The 27,574-nt window shown below is 34.9% G+C and overlaps 1 protein-coding gene across 10 annotated transcripts; it reads left to right on the top strand.

Moving 5' to 3' along the window:
• Positions 1-25,716, top strand: LOC145675777 (Fanconi anemia core complex-associated protein 24-like). Of its 10 annotated transcripts, none has more exons than XM_081746465.1 (5): positions 1-137; positions 2,128-2,295; positions 8,856-8,995; positions 11,183-11,335; positions 25,314-25,716. In XM_081746465.1, exons 2-5 carry the CDS (start codon positions 2,175-2,177, stop codon positions 25,566-25,568), a joined length of 669 nt encoding a protein of 222 aa, XP_081602591.1. In that variant the 5' UTR covers positions 1-137; positions 2,128-2,174; the 3' UTR covers positions 25,569-25,716. The 10 variants fall into 10 exon arrangements, with proteins under 10 accessions (XP_081602591.1, XP_081602588.1, XP_081602596.1 ...); XM_081746462.1 differs by having other exon boundaries at positions 8-137; positions 2,118-2,295; XM_081746470.1 differs by having other exon boundaries at positions 11-137; positions 2,165-2,295.
• The last annotated feature ends 1,858 nt before the right edge of the window (positions 25,717-27,574 follow it).

Below are 27,574 nucleotides of genomic sequence, written 5' to 3' on the forward strand. Positions count from 1 at the left end.
AAGAAAGTAAAGTACAATAACAAGTTTCTTTTGTTTCGAAACAACTGAGGAATGAAATAAGAATTGTATACAAACAATAGCTGAAAGTGGTGAGATTTCATATGGGTGTTAGTGTGGACTTCCGACTTACCAAAATAGTTCGTAATATTATATTTTTAAATGTATGTATAAGCTATATAACAAACAAAAGGAGGTCACGTATGAAATTCAAAGTATTTTTCTTTTTTCGTACACTTTCGTAATATTAATATACTCTCGGTAAAATAACTGAGCATTACTCGAGCAGACGGTTTTACCGAATTTTGACACATTTCTTATATTTTCAGATTTGCTTAGAGCTTTCTATTTCTTTTAGGAGAACGTGCACTAAATGAGGAGCTCCATTACTACTTGCAGTCCGACTTCAGCAGGCCTTAGTATAAATATAGTGTGGACATATGACATCAAAACTACAGTGCATAAAACACGAACCAACTTGGGAGCCAGTAAGAAAATGTCTCTGACAGCTCGCAGTAACATTGTCACTAATTACGTGTCAAGGATTTTTACGGCGCATCTATGGTGGCAATTTAATTAGTGGTGTAAGACAGAATGGCCTAATTGGTAACACTAGCCTCCGCATGTAGTAAAAAACGTCAGAGACCATCTCTTGTTGGCCCTGCTATATGTGGCCACTAGAAAGTACGAATGCTATCTAACCGAGTCAGGGTAGAAAGGCCCAAGCAGTAACAAGGGCGTGCATCCATAAGAAACAGGCGCGTCGGTGATGGTGGGTGTATGCATAAACGAGGATATAGTTCAAGAGCACACTTACACATACAATGCTTTTTCTATCACTCAAAATTAATTTCAATGTGCTGTTTACCGACAGTTATTACTTATATTCACACTCTAATTCCTTTAGGAAAAATTTTCACATAGTATTTACCTGTAAATTTTCTGTTTGGTAGAACCGTCTACTCAACTAAAGCCAATAACTGGTGCATTGCTGTTGAAACCTAGATGTTATGCAAAATATTACTAACTTCATTATCTAGCTTGAATAATTGTTTGGCTTTCTCTTTACCCGGTAGTTTTCGTCTTTATTTGTGTGTTAAATGTGCGTAATAAACTTTTTTCAATAATCAGTTCTTTATATTGCTGAGCGGCAAATCTTTAGTTTAGGCAAGGCAGTGACAGGAACTGATTGCATTAAGTACAAGGGCAATATTGTAGTAAATTAAAGAACCCTTATTACTGCCTTTTTAAGGTCGTACATAGTCTATGAATAATACCTAGCAACAGAAAGGAACCAATGAGACCTGTGATTAATACTAACAGTGACGGGATATCACTGCCTTGCCCAAAGTAAAGAGTTACCGCTGAGCCAATCATAATAAAAGCTGTTAGGTCTCAATAGTTCTCTTGTACATATTATATCGAAGAAGGAAACTGTAAGAGCAAAAGTTTAGTATAAGCCCCTCAATTTCTCGGAACCAATTTGCCTGTTCCAAAGGAGCTGGTTCCGTGCAGGTTTATTTTTGGCACAGCACTCGAAGTAATTGTAGAAAAATTTTAATTATTTCACTAATTTCCTTTTTGTTGTCTCCTAAATAATTTGTGCTGGACGACATGGGAATATCTTATTTGATATAGATAAAATTCAATAGGACCATCAGAAGTAATTGTTGAAAGATTACAATTCTTCGATTTGCGTATAAATACGGCGTCCTCATGTATGGCATAAAACTACAGTTCAGAAAACAAACCAACATGTGCTAGATGACCACGAAAAGGACGAACGCAATCTAAGCGAGTAAAGGCAAGGCGAAGCTAAGAGCCCTAGGTAGCGAGGGATGCATGCGAAAGGAGCAGGCGCGTCAGTGATGGTATTAAAAACAAGTGGGTTTTGGCAATAATACGAGTTTCAGTAGCATTTGTCATGCTTTCATACTCGTAGCGCTCCACTTGTAAACATAAAATACAGCTTCGAACATTGGTCCACTTACTGTTAAATTATTTCAAATGTAAAATGGTTCTTCATTGCACCTGAAACTTCTTCTTACGTAAATATTGCAAATCGCTTGAGTATATCAAATCCAGTGATTTTTCATATATATATATATATATATGTATAGTATTTTTCAGTTCAGAATGTTTACGAACTTTTAGTTCCTACATATAGTAATGCTTCGATGGCGTTGAATAATTCTTTTGCTCAAACGCCTGTAGTAAAGGAGTTGCCTAATATTCCACTTGGACGTATATTAATCAATGAGAGATGGCGTCACACAGATGTTGGCAGGACTTTATCCAGTAAGTATATTTTCGTTATTTCGATACCGTAACATGCATACTTCCAGGTAATTAAAAAAGAATTTAAGTTATATTGATAAAGTAAATAGTCCCACATTAAATAATGTGAGTACTTTACGTGATATAAAGGGTATCCCATAAAGAATTCAACTTTTGAAATGCCCGCCATTTCTGTTCTAATAAATTGGCAGCACTAAACGGTACACGATTTTCATCTGTTATCTTTGTGATTAATAGTCACGGAGCGCCGAATAGTGCATGAGTTCCATGGAGTTTGCATGGTTATTAGTCACGGTGCGCCGCATAGTGCATGAGTTCCACGGAGTTTGCGTGGTTAATAGTCACGGAGCGCCGAATAGTTCATGAGTTCCACGGTGTTTGCGTGGTTAATAGCCACGGGGCGCCGAATAGTTGATGAGTTCCACGGTGTTTGCGTGGTTAATAGTCACGGAGCGCCGAATAGTTCATGAGTTCCACGGTGTTTGCGTGGTTAATATTCACGGAGCGCCGAATAGTTCATGAGTTCCACGGAGTTTGCGTGGTTAAAGTCATGGAGCGCCGAATAGTTCATGAGTTCCACGGAGTTCGCGTGGTTAATAGTCACGGAGCGCCGAATAGTGCATGAGTTCCATGGAGTTTGCGTAGTTAATAGTCACGGAGCGCCGTATAGTGCATGAGTTCCACGGAGTTTGCGTGGTTAATAGTCACGGGGCGCCAAATAGTGCACGAGTTCCACGGAGTTTGCGTGGTTAATAGTCACGGAGCGCCGAATAGTGCATGAGTTCCATGGAGTTTGCGTAGTTAATAGTCACGGAGCGCCGTATAGTGCATGAGTTCCACGCAGTTTGCGTGGTTAATAGTCACGGGGCGCCAAATAGTGCACGAGTTCCACGGAGTTTGCGTGGTTAATAGTCACAGAGCGCCGAATAGTTCATGAGTTCCACGGAGTTTGCGTGGTTAATAGTCACTGAGTGCCGAATAGTTCATGAATTCCACGGTGTTTGCGTGGTTAATAGTCACGGAGCGCCGAATAGTTCATGAGTTCCACGGAGTTTGCGTGGTTAATAGTCATGGAGCGCCGAATAGTTCATGAGTTCCACGGAGTTTGCGTGGTTAATATTCACGGAGCGCCAAATAGTGCATGAGTTTCACGGAGTTTGGGAACTATCTCTGCACAACATTCATCACATTTGTAAAGAGTTTTCACTTATGATAACACACTGTTCCGTTGTGAAGCGCTCCATTCTTACCTGTACGGAAAGCAGATCACGATCATGTGCTATTCAGCGCTCCGTATAACTACTAACCAGGAAGATGACAGATGAGAAACGTGTAACGTTCAGTGCTGCAACTTACTAGAACACAAATAGCGGGCATTTTAATAGTTGCGTTCTTTGTTGGACACCCTATATCATATTGTTAAATACCAAAAGTTTAATCTTGATTCTATTAGAAGAATATACGTGACGCATAAATATAATAGAAGAGACTTATACTAATTTGATAGATCTTATGGAACTAAAAACTGATTAATAAGAAGAGTCGAGTTAAATCTATGGACTTTATTATAAAAACTTATTCAAGTACTATCAACTTTTAAGATGTTTTTGGACTTTGAAATTTCGAAGTAATATAGACTTAGAAATCAGGCTTGTAATTAAACCGGTAAAAAAATTAACAATTAAATTAATTCGTTAAAAATTTGGGTTAAGTTCCAAAGTTGGGCGTCCGTTTCCATGAACATTTTTAAAATTTACAGGAAAGATATAGATAATTTAATCGTTTGTGTGCTTGATAATATATAAGGGTCTCGAAAAATCTGTTTGTTTGTTATATATAAGCGATTATAAACATGGGACTATACAGCGAGCGGAGGGAACTACTTGGCGCAAGGTAACCGAACAGTTGCATTGTGGGAAAGTAACGAGCATTTATGTTATCAACATGGCGAATGTACAAGGGCAATGGAGTAACAGTTTTAACATTTGTGAAGCAATACGTTGATAACGAACAAAATCTTTTAAAAGTTTGTGAAGAGCACGGATTAATGAACCTAATAACAAATTGCAGAAAATGTGGAAAGGAGATAACAGCGAAACAGTCTGGCGAAAGCGGACGCCCAACTTCGGAATAAATGCCAAAAATTTTGATAATTTTTAATTTAACCCTTCGAGTACTAAGATAAAAATGCCTATGATGGGGGTCATTTTGACCCCATAGGTTTTTATATCGTTAGAGCAAGTAAATTAATCAAATGATAAAATATTGATATAATACTGACAATCAACACTTATTAGAAAGGACAAAACATAATTTTCACAACATTACATTCGTTTAAATTAGCACAAAACTTCAAGTGAAAAAGAATTACGAAAACATTAACATTTTATAAAAATAATTGGTATTCATCTAACTGATGACCTACCGGGCTATATTTGTAACAATAACCTAAACTAACCTAACCAGTTTCAAGATTACCTGTTAGGCTAGGTTATAGTTATAGGCCGGTAGGTCACCAGTTAGATTACCGAATAATAGTAGTAGTACTTTGTAACCACCTTCAGTTTTCCTTCACAGCTATCTCTCTCTGACAATCAAGACACAAAATAACGCATGAAATATGAAGTTTACACATAAACTTCCCTCAGAATCTTCATCACATAGCATAGCATGTGCCTCCTCGACAGTCAAACCATGACGATTCATTTCGTTGAATGGCCTTTACACATAGCAGAAACTAACGAAATGAGGTTGGCGCCAAAAACTCACTTGCATAAAAGTTCTGTAGCCTAAGCGCCATCTAGTAAGCTACATTTATCAGGCTGAGAGAAATTTTCTTTCTTCCTCCTGGAATGTGATAAATTATTAAAACCTTCCATTTATTCTCTGATTTGCCTTAGATGATGTCAGTTTAATCCCATTCGCCATTTCTTTACATAAACTAACAAATTAAAATTACGAAACTTCCTAAGTAATTATTAAAGGTACACTTATACATATGTAGAAGAATTCCTAGAAGATCATTTCAGTATAGATTTTATAACGCACAAGAAACTACAAAATGTCTCTCTGAGACCAAATTGACCCCATCTTAGTACTCCGAGGGTTAATCAATTAAAATTTCCAGGAGTTAAATTTCAGTTCATAATCATTAAAAAATCGTAACGATTAAAATTTAATCTTTATTTGTTCTTGTTTAAAAAAAAACGTGTGAAATGGATACTCTGCAAGGTTATAATACTGACAATATATACACTAATCGCTGTTAATATATTTTAATACTATACGTAAATAGTAACTTTTCATAATACCAGGTTTCCCACGTTCTTAATTTACCTACTAAATTATACATGAACTTTTGTAAGACAAGATAGTTCTTATTACACAGCAAATCTAGTAAAAAATGTTAATTTTTGTTTTATTAATTAATTTTGAAGTTAATTTTAGTTGTTACTTTTTTGAGCAATAATTTTTAATTGAACCAATTACTTTTCCACGATTTTAATTTTTAAATTTAATCCGTTAAAAATTTTCATTATTTTTTCTAGCTGTGTTGGAAATAAACCTTTGTAGTGATATGTGCTAATTTATGCTTTAGGATGCGTAATCAACAACGAAAATATAAAATACCTTATCTTGTATTCGAGAAAATTAAAAATTCTATCAAATTGTTTCGGTGGCATCCTTGTCGGTGACTTCTGTTCACTGTTAAGCAAGAAACTAGGATTGCCAGCTGTGGAAAATAAAATTACCGGCACCTCCTCAAATTTCCCTATGGTATAGGCCTAAGTGTGAAGTAATCTCTGTTCGGACCCAACCATGGGAAGGAAATGTACTATCGTGGACAGAAGTGCATTATTAGCTGTATTCTGCATATCCTTAGTACATTCACTAATAAGCTTAATAGATACAATATGTTAAAAATGAGAAACTGAAGTCCGTATTGATCATTTTGTTATATTTACCAGTAACTGCCACTTCTTTACAATTACGGAAAAAGTTGAACAAAAGTATATTAATCTTTACGTGATAATTTTGGATTTACAAAATGAAATTTTCTCTTTAAACTTGTATTTCAACTACAGAAAATTGATTTAAGAAGTTCTAAGAAATTAAGTTTGAAGTTTCCGGAAAGTTGTCATATGCAGCAGCTAGAGACGTGAAACTAAACAATGCTAAAAACATTGTTCTAACGAAATGCCTAGAACTTATTTACCAATAATCGATGGACAATTTACATTTATCGCTATATTTATGCCACACAATTATGACAAATTATACACTTCTGTCTCTATTGTTGAAAACAAAGTTTCATAATAAAATCTGTTATCAAATTTCTTATGTTAAATAAATGAAAAAACTACCATAGATTTAAAAAAAAAAAAAAAAAGTATATCGTTTAATGTATAATACTTACAACGAAAATTTGTATATGTAAAGGCATGTTGAGGAATTTCGATGTTCAATGTTTTATTCTGAATTACAGATTTCAAAATACTGGTCATAAAGGAGCGGTAAGAAATTTGTACCGGTCACCGGCCTTAATCAAAATAACAGAAATATTTCCGGCCAGGCCGGTGAAATACCAGCCAGTTTACAACCCAACAAGCGACAGATGGGTACTTTCGTGTAATATATTTCTGAGAGAACAAAATTAAACGAAATCTTCTCTTCTCAAACTGTGATGAATTTTGCTTTTTGAATAAAAGTATTCTGCAAAGGTGTAAGGCTTAACACTAATTTAAGGTTCATTTTCTTCCAGTTTATAAAAAAAGTTGGAACAAATTTTCTAATAATACTGATTCACTAGCCTGCCCAATTGGGAAGGAAATGATGAAATTTTAAACTCATGAAATCTTTGAAGCATACAGATTAATATGAATTTGCCGTTTTAGTCTCCATCAATGTGCTGGCATCCAAACAGTTTGATAGAATATATTAATTAAAGGAGGAAACAGCTGATATTAAACTTATTTTTACACACTAAATCCTCTGTAGATGCGAATTCAATAACATACAAAGAAGAGTGAGTTCAATAACATATTTTTACACACCAAATCCTCTTTGTATGTTATTAAATTCGCATCTACAGAGCATTTGGTGTGTAAAATTTGTAAAATTGGCTGTTTCCTCCTTCCATTAATATATGAAATCACAACCGTTAAAAGGTATTCTCAATATACAGACACTTGATTGTCCAAGCACAGCAGCTGAGTAGTGAGCACCAACTACGGGAGTGACAGGGTATTCGGCTGTTCTGGGAAGAGGAGGGGGTGGCGTAGTGATTAACACATCTGCATGATATGCCGGAGATCCCGGGTTCGAGTCCCGGTCCAGTGAATCACTTGTTCATTCTTTGTGACTGATAAAATTTTTAATTTCCTCGGTAAGATTTTTCATATTTGAGTTACTCTATAGTGATAGTTACATTGCTGTACTCTGCCAAAATGAAACTTAGTTGTAGCTAAACTCGAATAGAATTCGATAATCATTCCATATTATATTAAGTGTTTCATGAATGTATGATCAGTGTATAATCAAAAGTATCCTTTGTTCTTACTTTCTGAAACAGACAAAATCCAGACTTGAGCACAAGAAAATCCACTTTAGTATTAGGAAGAGACACCAAAATAAAACATTTCCTAGTTTCTAGAATTGTTATAGAATGAGATAAGTTTGATGTGTATCTGCAACTTAACATAAATGTTTTCTCAATCAGAAAGAAATAACACGGGACTGTTATGTAAACGACGCTAGCATGTGCGGTTTGTGTCAAAGAGTTACTTGAGTAACAATCCTAAAATACTTACCCGAAAATGTCATTGATTTTAGAAACATCCCACAATATTACAAAATTCTATCCTTTAGGGTAGAGCTAAGATGGTACACGGGAATTTTGGACTTTTTCTCCATCTCCTTTTTATTATACAAGTTTCTTCTCACATGCAATAAATATTACAAATAAATAACACAAATATTACAAATAAAATATAAGTTCTTCTGAGATTGATGTTTCCATTTTGTACTATAACACAACAACACACTGAGCAAGGCTATGTGATAATATGTAAAAAAAAAAATCACTTAACAGTTTCGACACAATAACTGTCTCTTCATCAGACTTCCACTCCTTCTCTTATGTGATTTTTTTTTTTATACATATTATCACATAGCCTTGCTCAGTGTGTTGCTGTGTTTAAGTATTTTTTTTTCCTGGAGGACCATTATTTTGAAATGAAATATTTTCATTTCATCATCTCGTATTGATTAAAGGAAACAAATAATAAACGCAAGAATATTTTGATGTGAAAAAAAAAATAATAATGGAATGAATGAAGTGGGAAGCTAGAAAACACACGAAAAAAAAATCCTCAGAAATAGTGATCCACCACAAGATCATATGGCCTGGAATCCAACCAGAGATCATTTTCAAAGAGAAATGAATTCATTATCACTGCCCACCGCGTCATCCTCCAGAAAAAAAATTGCTCCACTGAGAAATATATATATATATATATATATATATATATATATTAACTGAATCTGAATACATTTTACAGGAACAGCGAATGTTATATACTCAGATGGCCTTGGAACTGTAGATTTTTATGCTTCCAATCAGTGTGCCGTAGTTTATATTACGGAAGCTGAGCTTGCAACTGGACAGGGCTACAAAAGAAGAATTGAGAAGTTACTGCGGGTAAGTACGTTTTCTTGTTCTGAAACTAATTGGACTCATTTTATGTAATTAATGGTTATTACAAACAGCTTAAAGTTGATATTTAACGCATATTTAAATAGCTTTTTTTTTAAAAAAAATATCCTATAAGCATAGGGACATTCCATGTCAAATCAACAAGTCATCAGACTTTACGATCTCAGATTTTTGTAAAAATTGGTGCATAGATTTATTACTGTGAGAGATGAAAAAATCCCAATTATTACCTCTCTCCTCCTGAAAGTGTCCCCATACAAGGTGTTCAAAAATTGCGAAAAAGGGTATTTTTTCAGTTACAGTGATTATTTGAAGTTATCATAAAATGGTTAATATGTGCACCAGAGACGTGGAACAAACACCATTGTAAAGCTTAAAGATTGTTCTACAGGTTGTATTATATTGAAAAAACCTGTATAATAAAAATAACACTTCAAAAATTCAAATTAAAATTTGAATTTTGAATCTCGCAGAGAAATGTCCCTGTGAATTTGTTCAAAATTGTCCAGATTGTAGTCTTATATGTGTACTAAAACATCACAAAGTTGCATTTTGGGCACTCAATGGGATTCGATTCAAAATTCAACATAAAACAAACATTGCAAGATACTGACCATTTGAATATCTGGATTCAGATCGATAACTATTTGTCTGTAGCTATTTACCTGCAGCATCATAGGAATTTATATTCAACGTCATTAGTTTCTTGAAGTATTCATTTGAATTTACACAATTATTCAGCTTTCGAGTTATTTAGAAAGGTATTACGTGTGCGAACACTACTCAATACAGGTCATTATTCTTGTTAGTCAGTAAGGATGTTTCTAAATTTGTATTGGCTACATTGATACAAGTTATTTTCATGTATTATTCCTTTGTTTCAGGATTGCTGTTACAGACATGTGGAAGTGCATAATTGAAATAGGAAGAAAAAAAATTATTTACTAATTGTTTGTACTGAAAGTGTGTGAAGTGATTGTGAACATTGTCACTGTGTTTCATATCACATTTGATACAAATATTGTGAAAGCGCTTTAAATATATCCCTCTCTTTCATAATAAGTTCCGTAACAGTAATCCTGAAACAAAGGAATGAAAATAACATGTATCAATATAGCCAATATAAATTTAGAAACATCCATACTGACTAATAAGAATAATGACCTGTATTGAGTAGTGTTCGGAAACTTAATACTTCTCTAAATAACTCGAAAGTTGAATAATTCTGTAAATTCAAATGAATACATCAAGAAACGAATGAAGTTGAATATAAATTCCTTTGATGATGCAGGTAAATAACTACAGGCAAATGGTTATCGATCTGAACACAGATATTCACATGGTCAATATCTAGCAATGTTTGGTTTATGTTGAATTTTAAATCGGATCTCATTGAGTGCCCAAAATGCAACTTTGTGATATTTTAGTATACATATGAGACTATAATCTGGACAATTTTGAACAAATTCACAGGGACATTTCTCTGCGAAATTCAGAATTCAAATTATAATTTGAATTTTTGAAGTGTTATTTTTATTGTACAGGTTTTTTCAATATAGTACAACTTGTAGAACAATCTTTAACTTTCCAATGGTGTTTGTTTCATGTCTCTAGTACATATATTAACCCTTTTATGATAATTTTTAATAATCACTGTAACTGAAAAAATGCCGTTTTTTGACATTTTTGAACACCCTGTATGGGGACACTTTCAGGAGGAGAGAGGTAATATTTGTGATTTTTTCATCTCCCACTGTAAACTTGCTCCATCTCATACATTATACTATGTACAGCTGGAATGAACAAGTCTTTGATCTATAATCTGGATTCCTTGACCTGAAGAAAAAAGTTTAATCACATGGTCAATTTTGCTTTATGAGATACAGATCATACTAGTAGTATGTCTGTTCTAATTTTTATGTTTATTATTTTCTTTTTCCTTTTCTCTTTCTCTTTTTTCGTCTATATTCTGAAAAGTAACCGATGACGCATCGGACCATTTTAGTATATTGATTTTCTCAATTTTCTCGCTTTTTCTTTCATTATGTTTTACAAAGATAATTCATTGTCAGTCTATGGATTTAGTACTTACTTGTTTTATGATAATGATAATTAAGGCAATTTTTATCCATTTTGGAACCTACTGTTAACAATTAAACTTTATTTTTTCAGGGCAATATACCACGTGGTATAGTTGTGACAATAAGGAAAACAGCAACCATAGAACAGTTTAATGAACTTCAACAACATGCTGTGTTGGATCAAAGATTGGCCCTCATTCCTATAACTGATCAGGAAGAACTGCCTCAACTTCTTATTTCATTGGTAAGCAAGTTTGAACGTAAATTAGAAATGCTTCTGTATTTTGCGCGATGTCAAGTAGTTTGCTGTAGCAAGTACATAATTTTAGGAATATATATATATATAGGGTGTTTCAAAAGAACACCGACAACGTTTGGGAGGTGATTCCTGACACCAAGATAAGATAAAGAATAGATCAACGTAGGTGCACAAATACTTCCTTTTGGAATTATAGGCTGCCGAAAACATAAAAAAAATAAACTTTAAAGGTCCGTAGCTCCAAAACTATGAGACCTACCGTAGTCGGGTCAAGACTTTACTTAGAAACTAATATGTGCTCTGTCCAAAAATACATGTTTCAGAATCCCAGTTTATTCACGAAGCAATTTTTTTATAGAGGAGTTTGGCTACGGGCATATAATTTGAAGTACTCTCAAACTATCTCGATACAAATTGTTGTGGAAGTACTACAGGATTCTAAAAGTTCCGGACGACGGATAGGGCAAATAACTAGTTCTTAAGTGAAGTGTTGACCCGACTACGGTAGGTCCCTTAATATTGGAGCTGTGGACTCTTAAAGTTTTTATATATATATATATATATATATATATATATATATATAAAGGTTTTCGGCAGCCTATAACTCCGAAAGGAAGCATTTGTGCACCCAGGTTGGTCTATACTTTTTGTCATCTTGGTGTCAGGAATCAGCTCCCAAACGTTGTCGGTGTTGTTTTGAAACACCCTTTATTATGAACACAGTTGAGCCTTTTTAGAACATACAACTCCCCAGTTGAAACCATCGTTAACCAGGAACATGGCAATGAGATTGAGCCCGTGGATTCCAGTAATATCGATGTCTGTGATTCCGATATGTTTAAGTCTAGCTCCACACTGGAAGTTTCTGACATTTCAAACGTAGTCCAATGCGAACATTGTAATAAATGCTTTTTCAATCAAAGAGGTTTGTCCATTCACATTGGTAAGTGCCATCGCGATATATTTAAAAACAATCGAACTATCGCAATCAATCAAAACATTATTTTTTTCTCAGGCCCGTCTTTCAGATCCGGCATCTGAAACTTTTGACCGGAACGGGTTATCATCATAGCCATTTATTTATTTTCTTATCTTTATTGGATATCCATGTTCGAAAGTTAAAAAAAAAAAAAAAAAAAAAAAAAAAAAAAAAAAAAAAAGTGAAAAGGGAAAGGGAAAAATTAAAGAACAAAGGAACCACAGCACGAGAACAAAACAAACAAATAAGAATAAACTATGAAAAAATTAACAATTTTCTTGCGAAGTGCTATTCAGCTTAACTCTATCTGCACCTATCTTGAACTATGCTACTTAGTATTTCAATCCCTAATCCAACAACTATAATACTGTGAAATACGATATAAATACTAAAATAATACATTCTATTGTTATTAATTCTTATCTATTTATCTATCTATAACGATTATCTATCTAATCTACTCTTCTATTTCGTTATTATTTATTTATTTTTATATATTGTTTCCCTATAATTCTTAACCATAATTCCTAGTGATTGATTTCTTTCTTAATTATTAAGATTCTTTTTTTAAGATTGTAGTCTTAATTATTATGTTTTTAAATTACCTAGTTTCTAATTTTTATTTGTTTAATTGTAATTATAGTTTCCACATTCTTATTTAATGGTTTACTATATTATTCATGATCATATACATTTATTAGTTAGGCTACAAATTATCCTTTTTCACTCTTCTTGTTATTCCACATGAGTATTTACAATGTTGTTTAATTAATTATATGTTTACTTCATTAATTATTTAAATTGTTATATTATTTAGTTAAGTTGTATTTTATAATGTGTTGCTTCATCTTCTTTCTTCGGTTTTCACTGTATGACAATGGTTCCTCTCCTATATGCTGTATGATTGTTTATCAAACTGCACTTCTCTTCACTTTTCACAACAAAACAGACACTACGGTTTTTCGTTGTATGATTGATTCTTTCCTGTGGTCACGGAACACATTTACGCTAACATACCAAAAAAATTACACTAACATTTCACTTCACTAATAACTTCCACTCTTATGTGTCCCAAATTTTAATAGTTATTCATGAAATATTCTGTGAGTGTTCTCAGTTTCGTATCCATGCCGTATCACAGTCCTGTGTGTGCTGACTTGAGGTCTAGGTCCTGGTCCGCTGTGTCCTTCCGTCCGCACACCCAGGCTGGGTCCGTTATTTCGGCCGAGGTCGACTGAAGCGGTCACTAAGTTCACTATCTCTGAGACACTCCTCTTCACTTATTGTCCATGACGCAATGAGGTACAATCAAAAACCCGGAAACCACGAACACAAAAGCGCACATGCGACGCACACACGCAAGACTATACGCATCCGGAGTTCCATCCGGTGTAAACCGGAGATACGATAATCCACTCGCTCCTCTTCCCCGGGGGGCACGAAAAACCAGTGCCATCCTAAAGATTTTCTTCGGTCCGGAAGATTTCATTCATTCAAAAACACTCAAAGACACATCCACTCTAATTCTATTTATTTATGCAATAGTCTATTATTCGTTTTCATTGTAATAAGTTCTTCTTATTTCAGAATAGCTGTTTGCATTTTGCTTTAAGATGTTAAGGTCATTTTCGTTTTCGATTATTTGTATTAGATTTTTACGTCTGATATTTTCCCTCTCTGGTATTACATCTTCTGTCAGATGGCACCAAAAGATGTGGTGCTCTGGTGTTCCTATTTCGCCGCATTCACAGATTATATTCTCTTTGGCCTTTATTCTATACAAGTAAGTTTCATAAGGGCCGTGCCCACTTAGAAAGTGAATGGCTTCTGGACTTGGATCTAGATGTTTTAACTTTTTCCTTTTATTAATTGTTGGAATAATATCCCATAATCTTCTTGATTTATTTCAGTTTGTCCATTCTAAGTTCCAAATTTCTTCTGTAGTTTCTTCGATCTCCTTCTCTGTTGTTACAGCCTTGCCTAGAAGATCCATTAGTTTTTCGTTTTCTTTCTTTTTTAGTTAGTAAAATGCTGCTCTTTGTAGTATTACCAGATGTAGTGGTTTTATATGTAGTGGTATACATATTGCTTCATTTGGCACTGTGTTAAAGGCTCTACTTAGTCTTATAAGTAAATTTATTTGAGGTCTATTTATGGAATCTCTAATTTTTTTGTTCTCGAAAATTCGATGTACCCATAGACTTGAAGCGTATGCCATAGTCGCACATAGTATTGTATCATGGTATAGCTTTAATATTTTATTTGGTAACTTGTATGTATTTTTGCCCATTGTAATCAGTTTGTTGGCAATTTTATTACTCTTTTCAACTATATATTGTACATGTTCCCCAAAGTTTAAATTTTCATCTATTGTTACGCCTAAGTATTTAAATTCTGTTACTCTTTTTATTTTTTGATTTAATATTTTTATTTGTGGTTCCCTAGTTAATTTAGTTCCAAAAAGCATAAACTTAGTTTTTTTTTTTTTTTTTTTTTTTCGCTGATAGCTTTAATTTATTTTCAAAGCACCAATTATATAGAGTTTCCTCTACTTGGTTAGTTTCTGTTTCTATTTCTTTTCTGGAATTTGCCAATGTTATTATTACAATATCATCGACAAAGGCTATGCTATTTTATCTATTGACTCATTCTTTCCCATTTTCTCCAGCAAAGGCTGTAGCTGTATATCCCACATCAGGGGTCCCAAAATTGAACCTTGTGGACAGCCCTTTTCATTTTGTATTTCTTTATCTGTCAGTTCTGTTTGTATAACTATTTTTCTGTGTTAGAAATAATCTTTTATTACGTTTTGCAGATATTGTGGAAGCCTTAGTTTCTTCTAATTCTCTAATAACGCTGGTATCCAAAAATTATCGAATGCTCTCTCAATGTCAACAAACAACGCTAGAGCATATTTCTTTTGGTAGCTACTATTTTGTATTTGTTCTTTAAAAACATTCAGTGCATCATCGGTCGATCTTCCCACTCTAAAACCATGTTGTAGGGTGTCTATCTGTGTATTTCTATACTTGTTTATCCTATTAGCTATAACTCTCTCATAAATTTTGCTTATGTTCTTCAGTGAACATATTGGTCTGTAGGCACCAATTTCTAAGGGGTCTCTATCCAGGCTCTTAAGTAGTATAATTAACTTCGAAATTTTCTATTCATTTGGGAATGTTTGTTTCTTTAACAATATATTGTAAAGTCTTGTTAAGTAAGGGACCCATATATTTTTATTCCTTTTATATATTTCATTTGTTATTGCATCAAGACTTAGGGCCTTACCTGTTTATATTTTTTCTACTTTATCGTTTGATACCAATTCGGAATCATCCACATCTACTACTGTTGCTTCTTCTGCATGATTTTTTCTTAGCGACATCTGTCCCATCTTGTATCATCTTCCAACGTGTCCATAGGAAAAGATTTCTGCATCAATTTGTCTAATATTTCTTCTCTTGTTTTTGTATACGTTCCGTCTGTATTTGTAATTGTGCACAATGTTGTAGGATTAATCTTGTGCATAATTAATTTATATGGAAAACCCCAGGGATCCACTTCAATGTTTTTCGCCAGAAACAATTCCCAACTTCGTTTTTTCTCCAGTAACACCGCCTGTTCATATTCATCTTTTACCTTTCTATAATTTTGGATCCTAATATTTTTGAGCCTCGGTTCTAGGATTGCCTTCGTCAATGATTTATCAGAAGTATTATCACACGACATTCTAGATATTAATTAGCAAGAATCATCAGTGAAACTAGGCGATCTTCTGACTTACTTAAAGACCAATATTCCGATTATTCGTCGAGTTCCACGACGTGCCCGTTCGTCTGTAGCAGATTCTTTATGGGAAATAATTAAAAAATATCACAAATACTAACAATTGCGAATCTTGGATAGACCTTTTCCTCTTTCCATAGGTGGTCCTATGTATCCCACTACTTTCAGAAAAAGTCACAAACCTCACCACTTGGGTGAAACAAAGAGTCAGAAACTGCTCTCAAAATCATCGGGATGCACTATTAGACCAACATACAAAAGCCCACTACAAATCTCGCAAAAACCTTCAACTCCAAGCTTATCGAACAGAAATTATTAGACGGTGATATTCATGGTGCGGTGAGATTATTAATATCTGAAGACATAATGACCACACCAGTCAATGTTGGAAGCTCTTAGAGAAAAGCATCCTGCTCACTTCCACTTATTTGCTAGTCCAGTACCTCCTGAATCCTCTATTTCTGTACCCATAATATCACCATCTGTAGAATTGTTAGAAGCACTGAAATCTTTTCCGTCTGAATTGGCTGTTGGAGTGGATAATCTACGCCCCTCAGTTCTAAAAGATTTGATAATAAGTCAAGACTTCGAATCTGAAGAGCGTCTGATCAAGGATACATGTAAACTACTACACATAATTGTATCTGGAAATGTACCTGTCATACTTAGACCGATTTTCTTTGGTGCGTCGCTTATAGCCCTCAAGAAGAGAAACGTTGGTGTCAGACCAATGGCTGTGGGAAATGTATGGAGACGATTGTCAGCTAAGATTATTTGTTTCCGAATGCGTGACTCATTAATCGACATTTTATCAGCACATCAATTGGGAGTTTGTATATTATCTGGAGCCGAAACTGCCGTCCATGCTGCACGAATGTATTATTCATCTTCTCACATCCAGGTGAAAGCATTTTTAAAAATTGATTTTCGAAATGCTTTTAATGAAATCAACCACGATTCTATGCTCCTCTCCGTCAAAAATTATTTTCAAACCTTCTATCCGTACATTTACCAATGTTACTCTCAACCTAGCAACCTTTTTATGAGAGAAAATATCATCTTGTCACAACGCGGAGTACAACAGGACGATCCACTAAGTCCGGCTGTGTAAATGACATTAACATAGAGCTGAATGTTTGGTATTTGGACGATGGAACCATAGCAGGATATACGGATGTAGTATTGCACACATTAAACAATATTCGAACTAATGCGTCAACCATTAGCTTATTTCTTAATTACTGCAAATGCAAAGTGAGTTTTCTGGGCGCCGCAAAAGATCAAATTGAGAAACTCGATCAGAGTTTTAGTGAATCAGCACTAGGAATTCAGCTTCTAACATCATCTAATGCTGAATTTTGAGATTGCTCTGCCATCTCGGCCAATTAGAAATGCAAGGACTCGGAAAAAACCCGGCTTTTTTGGAAAAAAACTCGTTTTTTTCTGCTTCGCTTTTTTGCTTGGGAAATTTTGGGCTTTTTTCAAAATTCTGCTTTAAATTGATAAAGCAGATTTTGTTTCGCTTCTCTATAACGCAAAAAGTCATTTAGTTAGTGGTTGATGCTGATAATAATATAAAACCTCGAAAATAAACCATGAATTTCGAAAAGATATTTCAAACAATTTTATTTCAACATATTTACATTATGAATTCCAAAGGATTAACCAATGTATATAATAAGAAGTTTTTAACTTCCTATATACAAAAGTAAGCAGAGTTGGAAAGAACCATGGTTGTTTTTGAAAATGCCAAAAGAACCCTTTTTGGAGGATGTTTAAACCAGTTTTTTGTTTGTTTAAATCAGGCTTTTTTGGTTTAAAACAGGTTTTTTTTTTTATTTAGATATTTTGCTTTATGTGTTTATATTACATATTCACAGAAATAAGTTTGTTTCGCCTTCGTGTTGTTATGCAACAGCAGGGTCATGCTAGAAGAAGTCCCATAAGCTTAAAGAAGTCCTGTCAGTAAATGTCTTAAATTGAGAAGCTTCCGCCCTAAACATCGGGAAAATCCCGTCATTACTTGAAATGTAAAACAATAACGGGAAAATCATATCATTGCTTTGCGTGTAAAATTTAAAGGTCAACGTATCATAATCAGTACGCTAAAACTGAGGTATTAAATTACAAATTTAGTGTGTAGATATCATTGAAAGTCCAATCTAAGCTAATGTTGGAAGCTACGTAGGCAATCGATAAATTTTGCCAATTTCTATCAATATATTTAAGCAATCTTGGCTCCTTTATAAAACAACAGGCATTTAGGCATGCAGAAATATACAATTTGGTTTCGTTTCGTATGTTTAGGCTTAACATCCTTACGTAATACCGAGGTTATCAAGGAGAAGACTTTCGCTTAAAGTTACATCCGAACCGCTACTTGGTTTACGCATGAAAGAAGGGTTGTGGTTCGACCGAGAATTGAACATGGGATACCTTGATTAAAAGGTGAAAAGGAAATAAAACTAATGCAGGTGGTTTGATATGTGGAAACGTCACCATGAAGTTTACACGATTCGCATTTTTCGTTCTTTTTATTTTTTTGGTTGGTGTAAACCAGCCAACCCTAAAAGTAAACACTTCTTTTAAAAAAAATACACAAATAACTAGCAAAATTGTATGTAGTATTTTTACTCCAAAATATTCCATACCCTCTTTTTGAAACAAAATAAAATTAAAATAAAACATAAGAGAAATATTAGGCTGCACATCTAGAGCGTTTGGTTCTGTATATTCTTGAAATTCTACAGTTAAGTTTTATATAATTACCATCACGGTTTACCCAATCCTCAAGTTTTCTTAATTTTTAACAAGATGGATTCAACATATCATTACGGAACCCCAAAGAAAAGAACTACGGAATATATTTAAGTTAAGCTAAATACAACTGCACAACAAACATGAGTGAGTGGTTAGCTTTTGCGCTTCTATTGGGAAGTCCGGGATTCAACCCAGCAATCGACCATTCTGGCAAAGCTTTCCTTCATTCCATCTGTGAATGTAGAAATAGTGCGTGTACTATGAGTTGGCCGTATCCTTTCTTATTGTTTTTAAATCGTTATTATTACTAATTACCAGCAATAACGGTTTTTGCGAAGGTTAGGGGGGCGGTCTTTTGGACTGAAGCCTGTCCCAAAAGTTACGGAATGTCTGCAACAAATGAAATATCTATTAGTTATGCCTTTACTCATAAACTTTAAGCTCCCGTCAAATACAAATTACGAATGTTTAGAAAAACTAAACATTAATAAGAAAAAACCCTTTCCAAAACACTTTTCTAAATCCGCCACTGATTCTCAGTATAAAATGATCCGGAAGATTATTGCTAGACATATAATTGAAACGAAATATTAGTTATGCCCGTACTCATAAACTTCAAGCACCTCCCAAATTAAATTAGGCTTTTTAGAAAACGAGACAATCAGAGAAACCCTTCCTAAAGTACTTTTCTAAATCCGCTACTGATTATTGGTATAAATTGGTATTCAAGGTTGTGTCTGGAAAATTATTGCTAAATCACTGCACAGCTACAGTATAACAGAAATTTGGAAGTACAGTTTGACGGATATATTGAAAAAGTACGCTTTGACGAATATATAGAAAAACGTAAGTTTAACTTTTGCGCTAGAAACTAGAGTACTAAGCTCTTAGAAATGAAACACGGATGACAAATTGAAATGACCTAGAGAAGAAAAAAAAAATGTCGATAACTCAAAAGTTAAAATAAAGTTAAATAGCCTCTAAAATTGCCTCAAATACTACATTCTTCATGTTAGCTTTAATTCGTAAAACATGTGCTCCATCCATCTTGATGGTGAATTTCAGAGCGAAATATCGCATTTAGGTCATAAAATTCTTATCTAACTATAGAATATACTATAAGAAAGCTATTTAGATAGAAAAATCATGAAAATGAAAAAAGCCAAAATTTCCAAAATTCTCGTTTTTTTCCCAAAAAAGCCGGCTTTTTATGTGAAAAAAACCATCGATTCAAAAAAGCCGGCTTTTTTGCATGTCTACGGCCAATGCACGGAGCAAAATATTATCAGAAAAAGTCTCTAAATTAGATTATTTTTTTTCTGGTTAACCAAAATTTCAGCTCATGCTGCATATTATATATTGCGAGCATCGCTTTCAATAGCAAGGTTATTGTACTTCCTTCGGTGTTCTTGTTGGCGAGAGAATGACTTACTAAAGAAGTTCGATGAAATATTAAAAAACGAATTAGAATCCCTTCTCAACTGTTCCTTAGACGACAAAACGTGGCTACAAGCTTCTTTACCAGTTGGAAATGGAGGTCTTAGGATTCGTCGCGCCATAGATATTGCGATTCCATCTTTCCTAGCTTCAATCTATGGCTCTCGACAATTAATAGGATCTCTGCTCCAGCGGGAAGTCAATATAAATACGGATCAAGATGTGCAGGACTGCATGGCCAAATTGACTGACTTAGTAAGATTAGATCCCTCAGCACTCGAAAGAAGAAATATCCAGTCAGCCTGGGATGAACCTATAATAAAGCATCATATAGCTTCACTACTAAGCTCAACTGATAAGCTCGAAGCTAAAGCCAGGCTTCTTGCTGTCTAATCACCTGAAAACGTAGCATGGCTTCAAGCTTTACCTTCACCTTCTCTGGGATTACATCTATCTAACGAGAGTTTTCGAGTAGTCACTGCTTTACGTTTAGGAGCAGACATCTGCGAACCACATCGTTGCTCTGCATGTAACGATCATGTAGATAGAAGAGGATTGCATGGCTTGTCATGCAAAAACAGTGCTGGCAGGATTTCCCAACATACCAGTGTAATTGACATTATTCTAAGAGCTCTCATTTCAGCAGATGTTCCATCAGTGAGAGAACCAAATGCAGCCGCAATGACGGAATGACGTTAGTGCTATAGCAAGAAGGGATGTTACTTGTTTGGGATTTCACCTGTGCAGATATTTATGCTCCCTCAAATGTATCTGATACATCGACTCGAGCAGAACTTGTAGCAGCTCGAAGAGAGGTCGAGAAAAGGAATAAATATATCAATCTATTGGAAATACTTGTTTGTTAAATTTTACAATAGCAATTGAATCAAGTGGTTCATGAGGCAAAGAGGGGTTTAATTTTATCAATGAAGTTGGCCAACGCACATCGTTAAATCGGGAGATACCCAAGCTAGATCATTTCTCATTCAACGGATTACTATAGCAATCTAACGAAGTAATGCGTCAGCTATCTTGGGAACTTTGTCAAAAGGAAAAGAATTAGAAGAGATCTTCCTCTTGTAGGCAATTTATAAACTATTCGGGATAAAATTTTCAATTAACATTAATAATAGTAATAATACGAAGATGATCAAGAAGAATATGTTAATACCGTATACACTCGCGTAGTGTCCGTACCCCAACTTCAGAATTTTTTTGGGGGAAAAAAAAGTCACCCGCTTAATGTCCGCACCCTAAAAAACACAGCTTGAAAATCTAAGTTATGTCTTGTGGTATTTCTAATACGGTACCAATTTTCGAACTTCTGGCACCAGACACACTATATAAAAATTTAGAATAAATTATACAAAATATGTGTTATATAAAGTATGTATTATGTAAAATATGTATAAATTATGTAGGAAGTTCAAAATGAAATTTACTTTGAAAAAAAATATGACTGAAAATTGCGCGTTTTCTGAACGACCGGCGTAATGTCCGCACCTGCATTTTGACACCGCGAATTTAGTACAAAAAAGTGCGGACATTACGCGAGCGTATACGGTAAATATAAATTTGAATGAGGTCATGGATTATAAACTATTTCATTGTTAAATTTTAAGTGTAAAATAAATGTTATTCTATTTTTTTTAAATAAGCAACAATTACAAATTTATATATATATATATATTATGTGATCAAAAATATCCGGACACTTGGTTGAAAATAACGTGCAAGTTCGTGGCGCCCTCTATCGGTTCTGCTGGAATTCAATATGGTGTTGGCCCACCCTTAGCCTTGATGACAGCTTTCACTCTCGCAGGCATACTTTCAATCAGGTGCTGGAAGTTTTCTTGGGGAATGGCAGCCCATTCTTCACGGAGTGCTGAACTAAGGAGAGGTAAAGATGTAGGTCGGTGAGGCCTGGCACGAAGTGGGCGTACCAAATCATCCCATAGGTGTTCTATAGGAATAAAGTCAGGACTCTGTGCAGGCCAGTTCATTACAAGGATGTTATGGTCGTGTAACTACTCCGCCACAGGCCGTACAGTATGAACAGGTGCTCGATCGTGTTGAAAGATGCAATCGCCATCCCCGAATTGCTCTTCAACAGTGGGAAGCAAGAAGGTGCTTAAAACATCAATGTATGCCTGCGTTGTAAGAGTGCCACGCAAAACAACAAGGGGTGCAAGCCTCCTCCAAGAAAAACACGACCACACCATAACACCACCACCTCCGACTTTTACTGTTGGCACTACACACGCTGACAGATGACGTTCACCGGGCATTCGCCATACCCACACCCTGCCATCGGATCGCCACATTGTGTACCGTAATTCGTCACTCCACACAACGATTTTCCACTGTTCAATCGTCTAATGTTTACGCTCCTTACACCAAGCGAGGCGTCGGTTGGCATTTATCTGCGTGATGTGTGGCTTATGAGCAGCTGCTCGACCATGAAATCCAAGTTTTCTCACCTCACGCCTAACTGTCATAGTACTTGGAGTGGATCCTGATGCAGTTTGGAATTCCTGTGTGATAGTCTGGATAGATGTCTGCCTATTACACTTTACGACCCTCTTCAACTGTCGGCGGTCTCTGTTAGTCAACAGACGAGGTCGGCCTGTACGCTTTTGTACTGTACATGTCCCTTCCACGTTTCCACTTCACTATCACATCAGACATAGTGGACATAGGGATGTTTAGGAGTGTGGAAATCTCGCGTACAGAGTTCTGACACAAGTGAAACCCAATCACCTGACCACGTTCGAAGTCCGTGAGTTCCGCGGAGCGCCCCATTCTGCTTTCTCACGATGTCTCATGACTGCTGAGGTTGCTGATAATGAGTACGTGGCAATAGGTGGCAGCACAATGCACCTAATATGAAAAACGTATGTTTTTGAGGGTGTCCGGATACTTTTGATCACATAGTATATATACCTGTATATATATTACAATTCACGGTACTGAAAATGTGTTTCCCAGTTCGTTAATTCGTGTGATAGTAACTATTGACAAAGTCCAATCTCTAACTTTCATAACCCTTAACTCAGGAACCAAAGGTCTGCATAGGCAAATATTTCACATACACACTAGGTCGATCAAGGTCTACCACTATGAGAAGTGTGTTGAAAGTCAGACAAGATCATCTGAGGACACTTAAGGGGGGGGGGGGAATTGTAATAAGTTTTATGCGAAAATTTTATCTCATCCAAATCCCAACTTTGATGACCCAAAACTCTGCAACCAAAGCCCTACACAGGGAAAAAAATTCACACGTACTAAAGAGGTCAAAGTTTACCACTAAACTTCTTTAATAACAATCGTATGGTCCTGAGGAACGTTGTTACTCGAGACGAGAGCCTCATTGCTGACGTCCCCATTTATCCCCCCTTACTCATACAGCGATCGTATTAGTTCACGTGAGAGACAGTGTTTTGTACGTCTCGCGATATTTTTAAGTTAGGTACGCGAAATTTTTAAGTTTAAACCCCAACATTTTTTGGCTCAACTACTAAAGGTCTACGGAGTAAGTATTTCACATGAGTATTAAGCAAGTCACGGTCTAAGCCCAAACCCCAACTTTGATGGTTCGTAACTCGGGAACCAAAGATCTTCATAGGAAAATATCTCATATGTGTAATAAACAACTCAAGATCTAAACCCAAACCCCAACTTTGGTAGCCCATAACTCGGAAACAAAGGATCTTCATTAGAAAATATTTCACATGCATACTAAGCACGTCAGGGTGTAAACCCAAACCCCAACTTTGATGGTCCACAACTCGGAAACCAAAGTTCTACATAGAAAATATTTTACATGCGTACTAAGCAAATCAAGGTCTAAACCAAAATCCCAACTGTGGTTGCCCACAACTCGGGAACCAAAGTTGTGTAGGGAAAATATTTCAAATGTGTCCTAAACAAATCAAGACTAAGCCCAAACCCCCATTTTGGTGCCCATAATCTGGAACCATAGGTCTACAAAGGAAAATATTTCACGTGTGTACTGTTTAAATCCAGATCTAAGGCCAAACCCCAATTTCGGTGACCCATAACTCGGGAACCAAAGTTCTACATAGGAAAATAATTCACACGTGTCCTGAACAAATCAAGGTCTAAGCCCAAATCCCAACTTTAGTGGCCCATAACTTGGGATCCATGCTTACTAAGCAGATCAAAGTCTGTACGAAGTTCGATGAAGATCGAGTGAGTTTGTATGACAATGTACGTCATATATATATATATATATATATATATATATATATATATATATATACTGTCCTTCTAAGATTGATTTTTTAAAAGAAAAAAATCTAGTGAAGGACAAAAATTAGAAATAAGGAGATTTGAATGCAAATAGATTGAGGATTAGTATTAGCAATCGCATATACAAGAATAGAGTTATTATTACTGAATCATGTAGATATTCGCTTGCATAGATCAATTAAAATATTTCAGCAATACAAAGCATTTTCTTTTTCTTACAATGTCAAAAGCAAAGAGGCCATTCACAGATGTAACATGTTTAAACAAAAAATAATGTGTACTTTTTATAAATATGTATCTTTAGAATTGTTTCCATCAACATTTTGGTTTGGTTTTCAGTTAAACCAGCAAGAAAATTGAATTTATGAGCATTCTAACGTATCTTATTACCGAACGTTTACCAGAATAAGCCCCTTTTTTAGTATTCAATGCATCGAAGTTAGTACTGGCCAGAGTATTTCCTGCAACCAAACCACGAGGTCACTGGAAAAGGTGTACATATATATTACCGCATACACACTTCCGTATTAATATTCCTATTGACTGAAGCATATTTTGGTACTACTATAAACACAGCTATAACTATTAGGTTGTTAGGTTGTGCTTTCTGGGATGTAGAAGGCTAGCTTTCTTAACTGCACTGAACCTCTCTCAGATATGACACATAAAGTCCCTGCTCTGACAATAAATTGTAAAAAAGAAATACATTTTATTTTTTTAATTTTTCAGAGTTCCGTTGAATCGAACAAAGACGCAAATCCATTTAAGAAGAAGAGAAAACTTCCTGAGCCCTCGCGAACTCTACAGATTACGTTGCTAGCTTTGATTCCTGGTGTTGGTGAGAAGAAAGCTGAAAAACTGTTAGATGCCTTTGGGAGTGTGCAATCTGTGTGTGATACTTCTCATGAAAAACTAGCGGAAGTTGTTGGTGACATTGTTGCTAAAGCTGTGAGACAATTTTTTGATTTGAATATTAAATGCTAATGCGTTGATGTAACGGAGTCAACATACATAAGTTAACAATAGTACAAATGATATTGTGTTCACATTTGATATTGGAATATTTCTAATTTTTTTTTCTGTACTGTGATATACATAAAATGGTTAAAAATATTGGGAATGAAATAAAAAGTTGAATCTAAATTTGTATGCGTTGTCTGTATTTTTTCGTGACGTATTTTATCATTCAAGAGATGATTTCTTACTGATTTTTTTAAAAAATGTTTCTGTCAATAATCAGACTAAACTCCCTCATTTTCACGTTGCTCAGAGCTCTCATTTCCGGTCAAAGTTGTTATTGATTCGATACCTGGCCATGTGAGTTTGTGGTGGATAAGAGCATGACCGTAGTTAGGGGCCGCGTTAACTCAGTGGTAGGGCGTTTACTTGTGGTACATGGGATCCCTGGTTCGATCCCAGCCGGCACCAAGTGAACTTATGGTGAACAAATATCGTGCGCATGGGTTTTCTCAAGGTTCTCCCGTTTTCTTTCAGTTCATTCCATCCATTTCATTATCATCACTGTTCCCCTTACACTCAGTCCATAATCGTGGGATGTTAAACTAAAAAAAATAGTGATTATGGGTTTTCTCGGGAGTTTTCCCGTCTCTTTCTACATTGTCATTCCACCTATTTTATCATTAGTCACTCTATTAATGATCCATCTCATTTAACCTAAAGGCCATAGTCGTGGGGCGTTGAACTAAAATTTAATTTAATTTCACTCAACTTCAACACCCTCATTCAGAGGATATCATTCAATATGTACGTGGTATGTTCAAAAAATATTGAACCAGTGGTTGGCAAAAATACATTTATCCAGATAGCGTATAGTAACTCTAAATTTCCTTTAAAGTAGTCCCTTTGGAATGGACATACTTATCTCATTGTGGTCCTACCATTGTTGGAAGCATTTCTGGAACACATTTTTTTGGGATAGTGTAGAATGAACTGCAGTGATTATTTCTCTGTGTTATCGCGTTTATCGTCGGTAAATAATCGGACTAAAATTTCTTGTTGTAATCTTGGATCTATCGAAGTACAACTAGAAATATCTCGTAGATTTCACTGTCTTCACTGCACTTCAGTGCAAGATTAAAACATCAGCACCTCGTAGCTGATACAACAATTATTAAACTCTGTTGTGTTTATCGCAGGAGAGAGCGAGCAACCAGACTCTACTTGTCTTTATGTATCTAACATAATTAGAAAACTTAATTAAAGTATTAACAGGTTTAAATTAAAAATAAACTTAGGAAAATATAATTGATTAAAAAAAGTAGTGGTTAAAATAAAAATTAACTTCACAATTAATTCATTAACACCTTGACTGCTACCATCTGTTGACCGTTATTATCTGTGCGCCGTTGGCAATAGTTCGCCAGTTATATTTTGTTTTAGATGTATAAATGTATGATCTCTTTGTGTATGGTTTTGCATATATGCGGCGTGGACTTTAAATTTTGACTTCTATGCTATTAGTATGTAATTGTATACACACCTATAAAACAAACGCGAGAAAAACGCAACTCGGATGTTTGTATATGAAAAATCGTACACGCGGCGCTGTATGGGAGAGCTATGTGTATGAAAATCTATACATATGGTAGTCTACGTGTTAAATAATGACAATTTCCACAATTACGCGTTGTGGATTATCTTGAGTTGTAATCGTTAATATAAAATTTAATTGAAAGTTAAGATCATAGGGAAATTAATCTAATATTATGAAGAGTTACTGTTTTTAAACAAACCTGATAATTAATAAACAGTAAACTTAAAAAATATATAAATCAGAAATAGTTGTGTCACATGATTTCTGTGAAAAAATTGGCGATTAATTTTTAATCATTATGATTTTTTAACAATTATCAATTAAAAATTAACTCTTGAAAATTTTAATTAAATTAAAATTAAAATTTTAACGGTTAACTTCAAGCCTGGTATCTGACTAAGCAGCTTGCAAAATGACACCTATGCAATATTTTCTG

The sequence above is a fragment of the Thermobia domestica genome, chromosome 18, assembly GCF_964235325.1.
Source record: "Thermobia domestica chromosome 18, izTheDome1.hap1.1, whole genome shotgun sequence".
Taxonomy (NCBI): Eukaryota; Metazoa; Arthropoda; class Insecta; order Zygentoma; family Lepismatidae; genus Thermobia; species Thermobia domestica.

Coding starts and splice junctions, on each gene's coding strand:
- LOC145675777 (XM_081746460.1), top strand. CDS start 102: ATGGGTGTTAGTGTGGACTTCCGACTTACCAAAATAGTTCGTAATATT. Junction 162..2,117: donor GTAATATTATATTTTTAAAT/GTATGTATAAGC, acceptor ATATATGTATAG/TATTTTTCAGTTCAGAATGT. Junction 2,296..8,855: donor TGTTGGCAGGACTTTATCCA/GTAAGTATATTT, acceptor TACATTTTACAG/GAACAGCGAATGTTATATAC.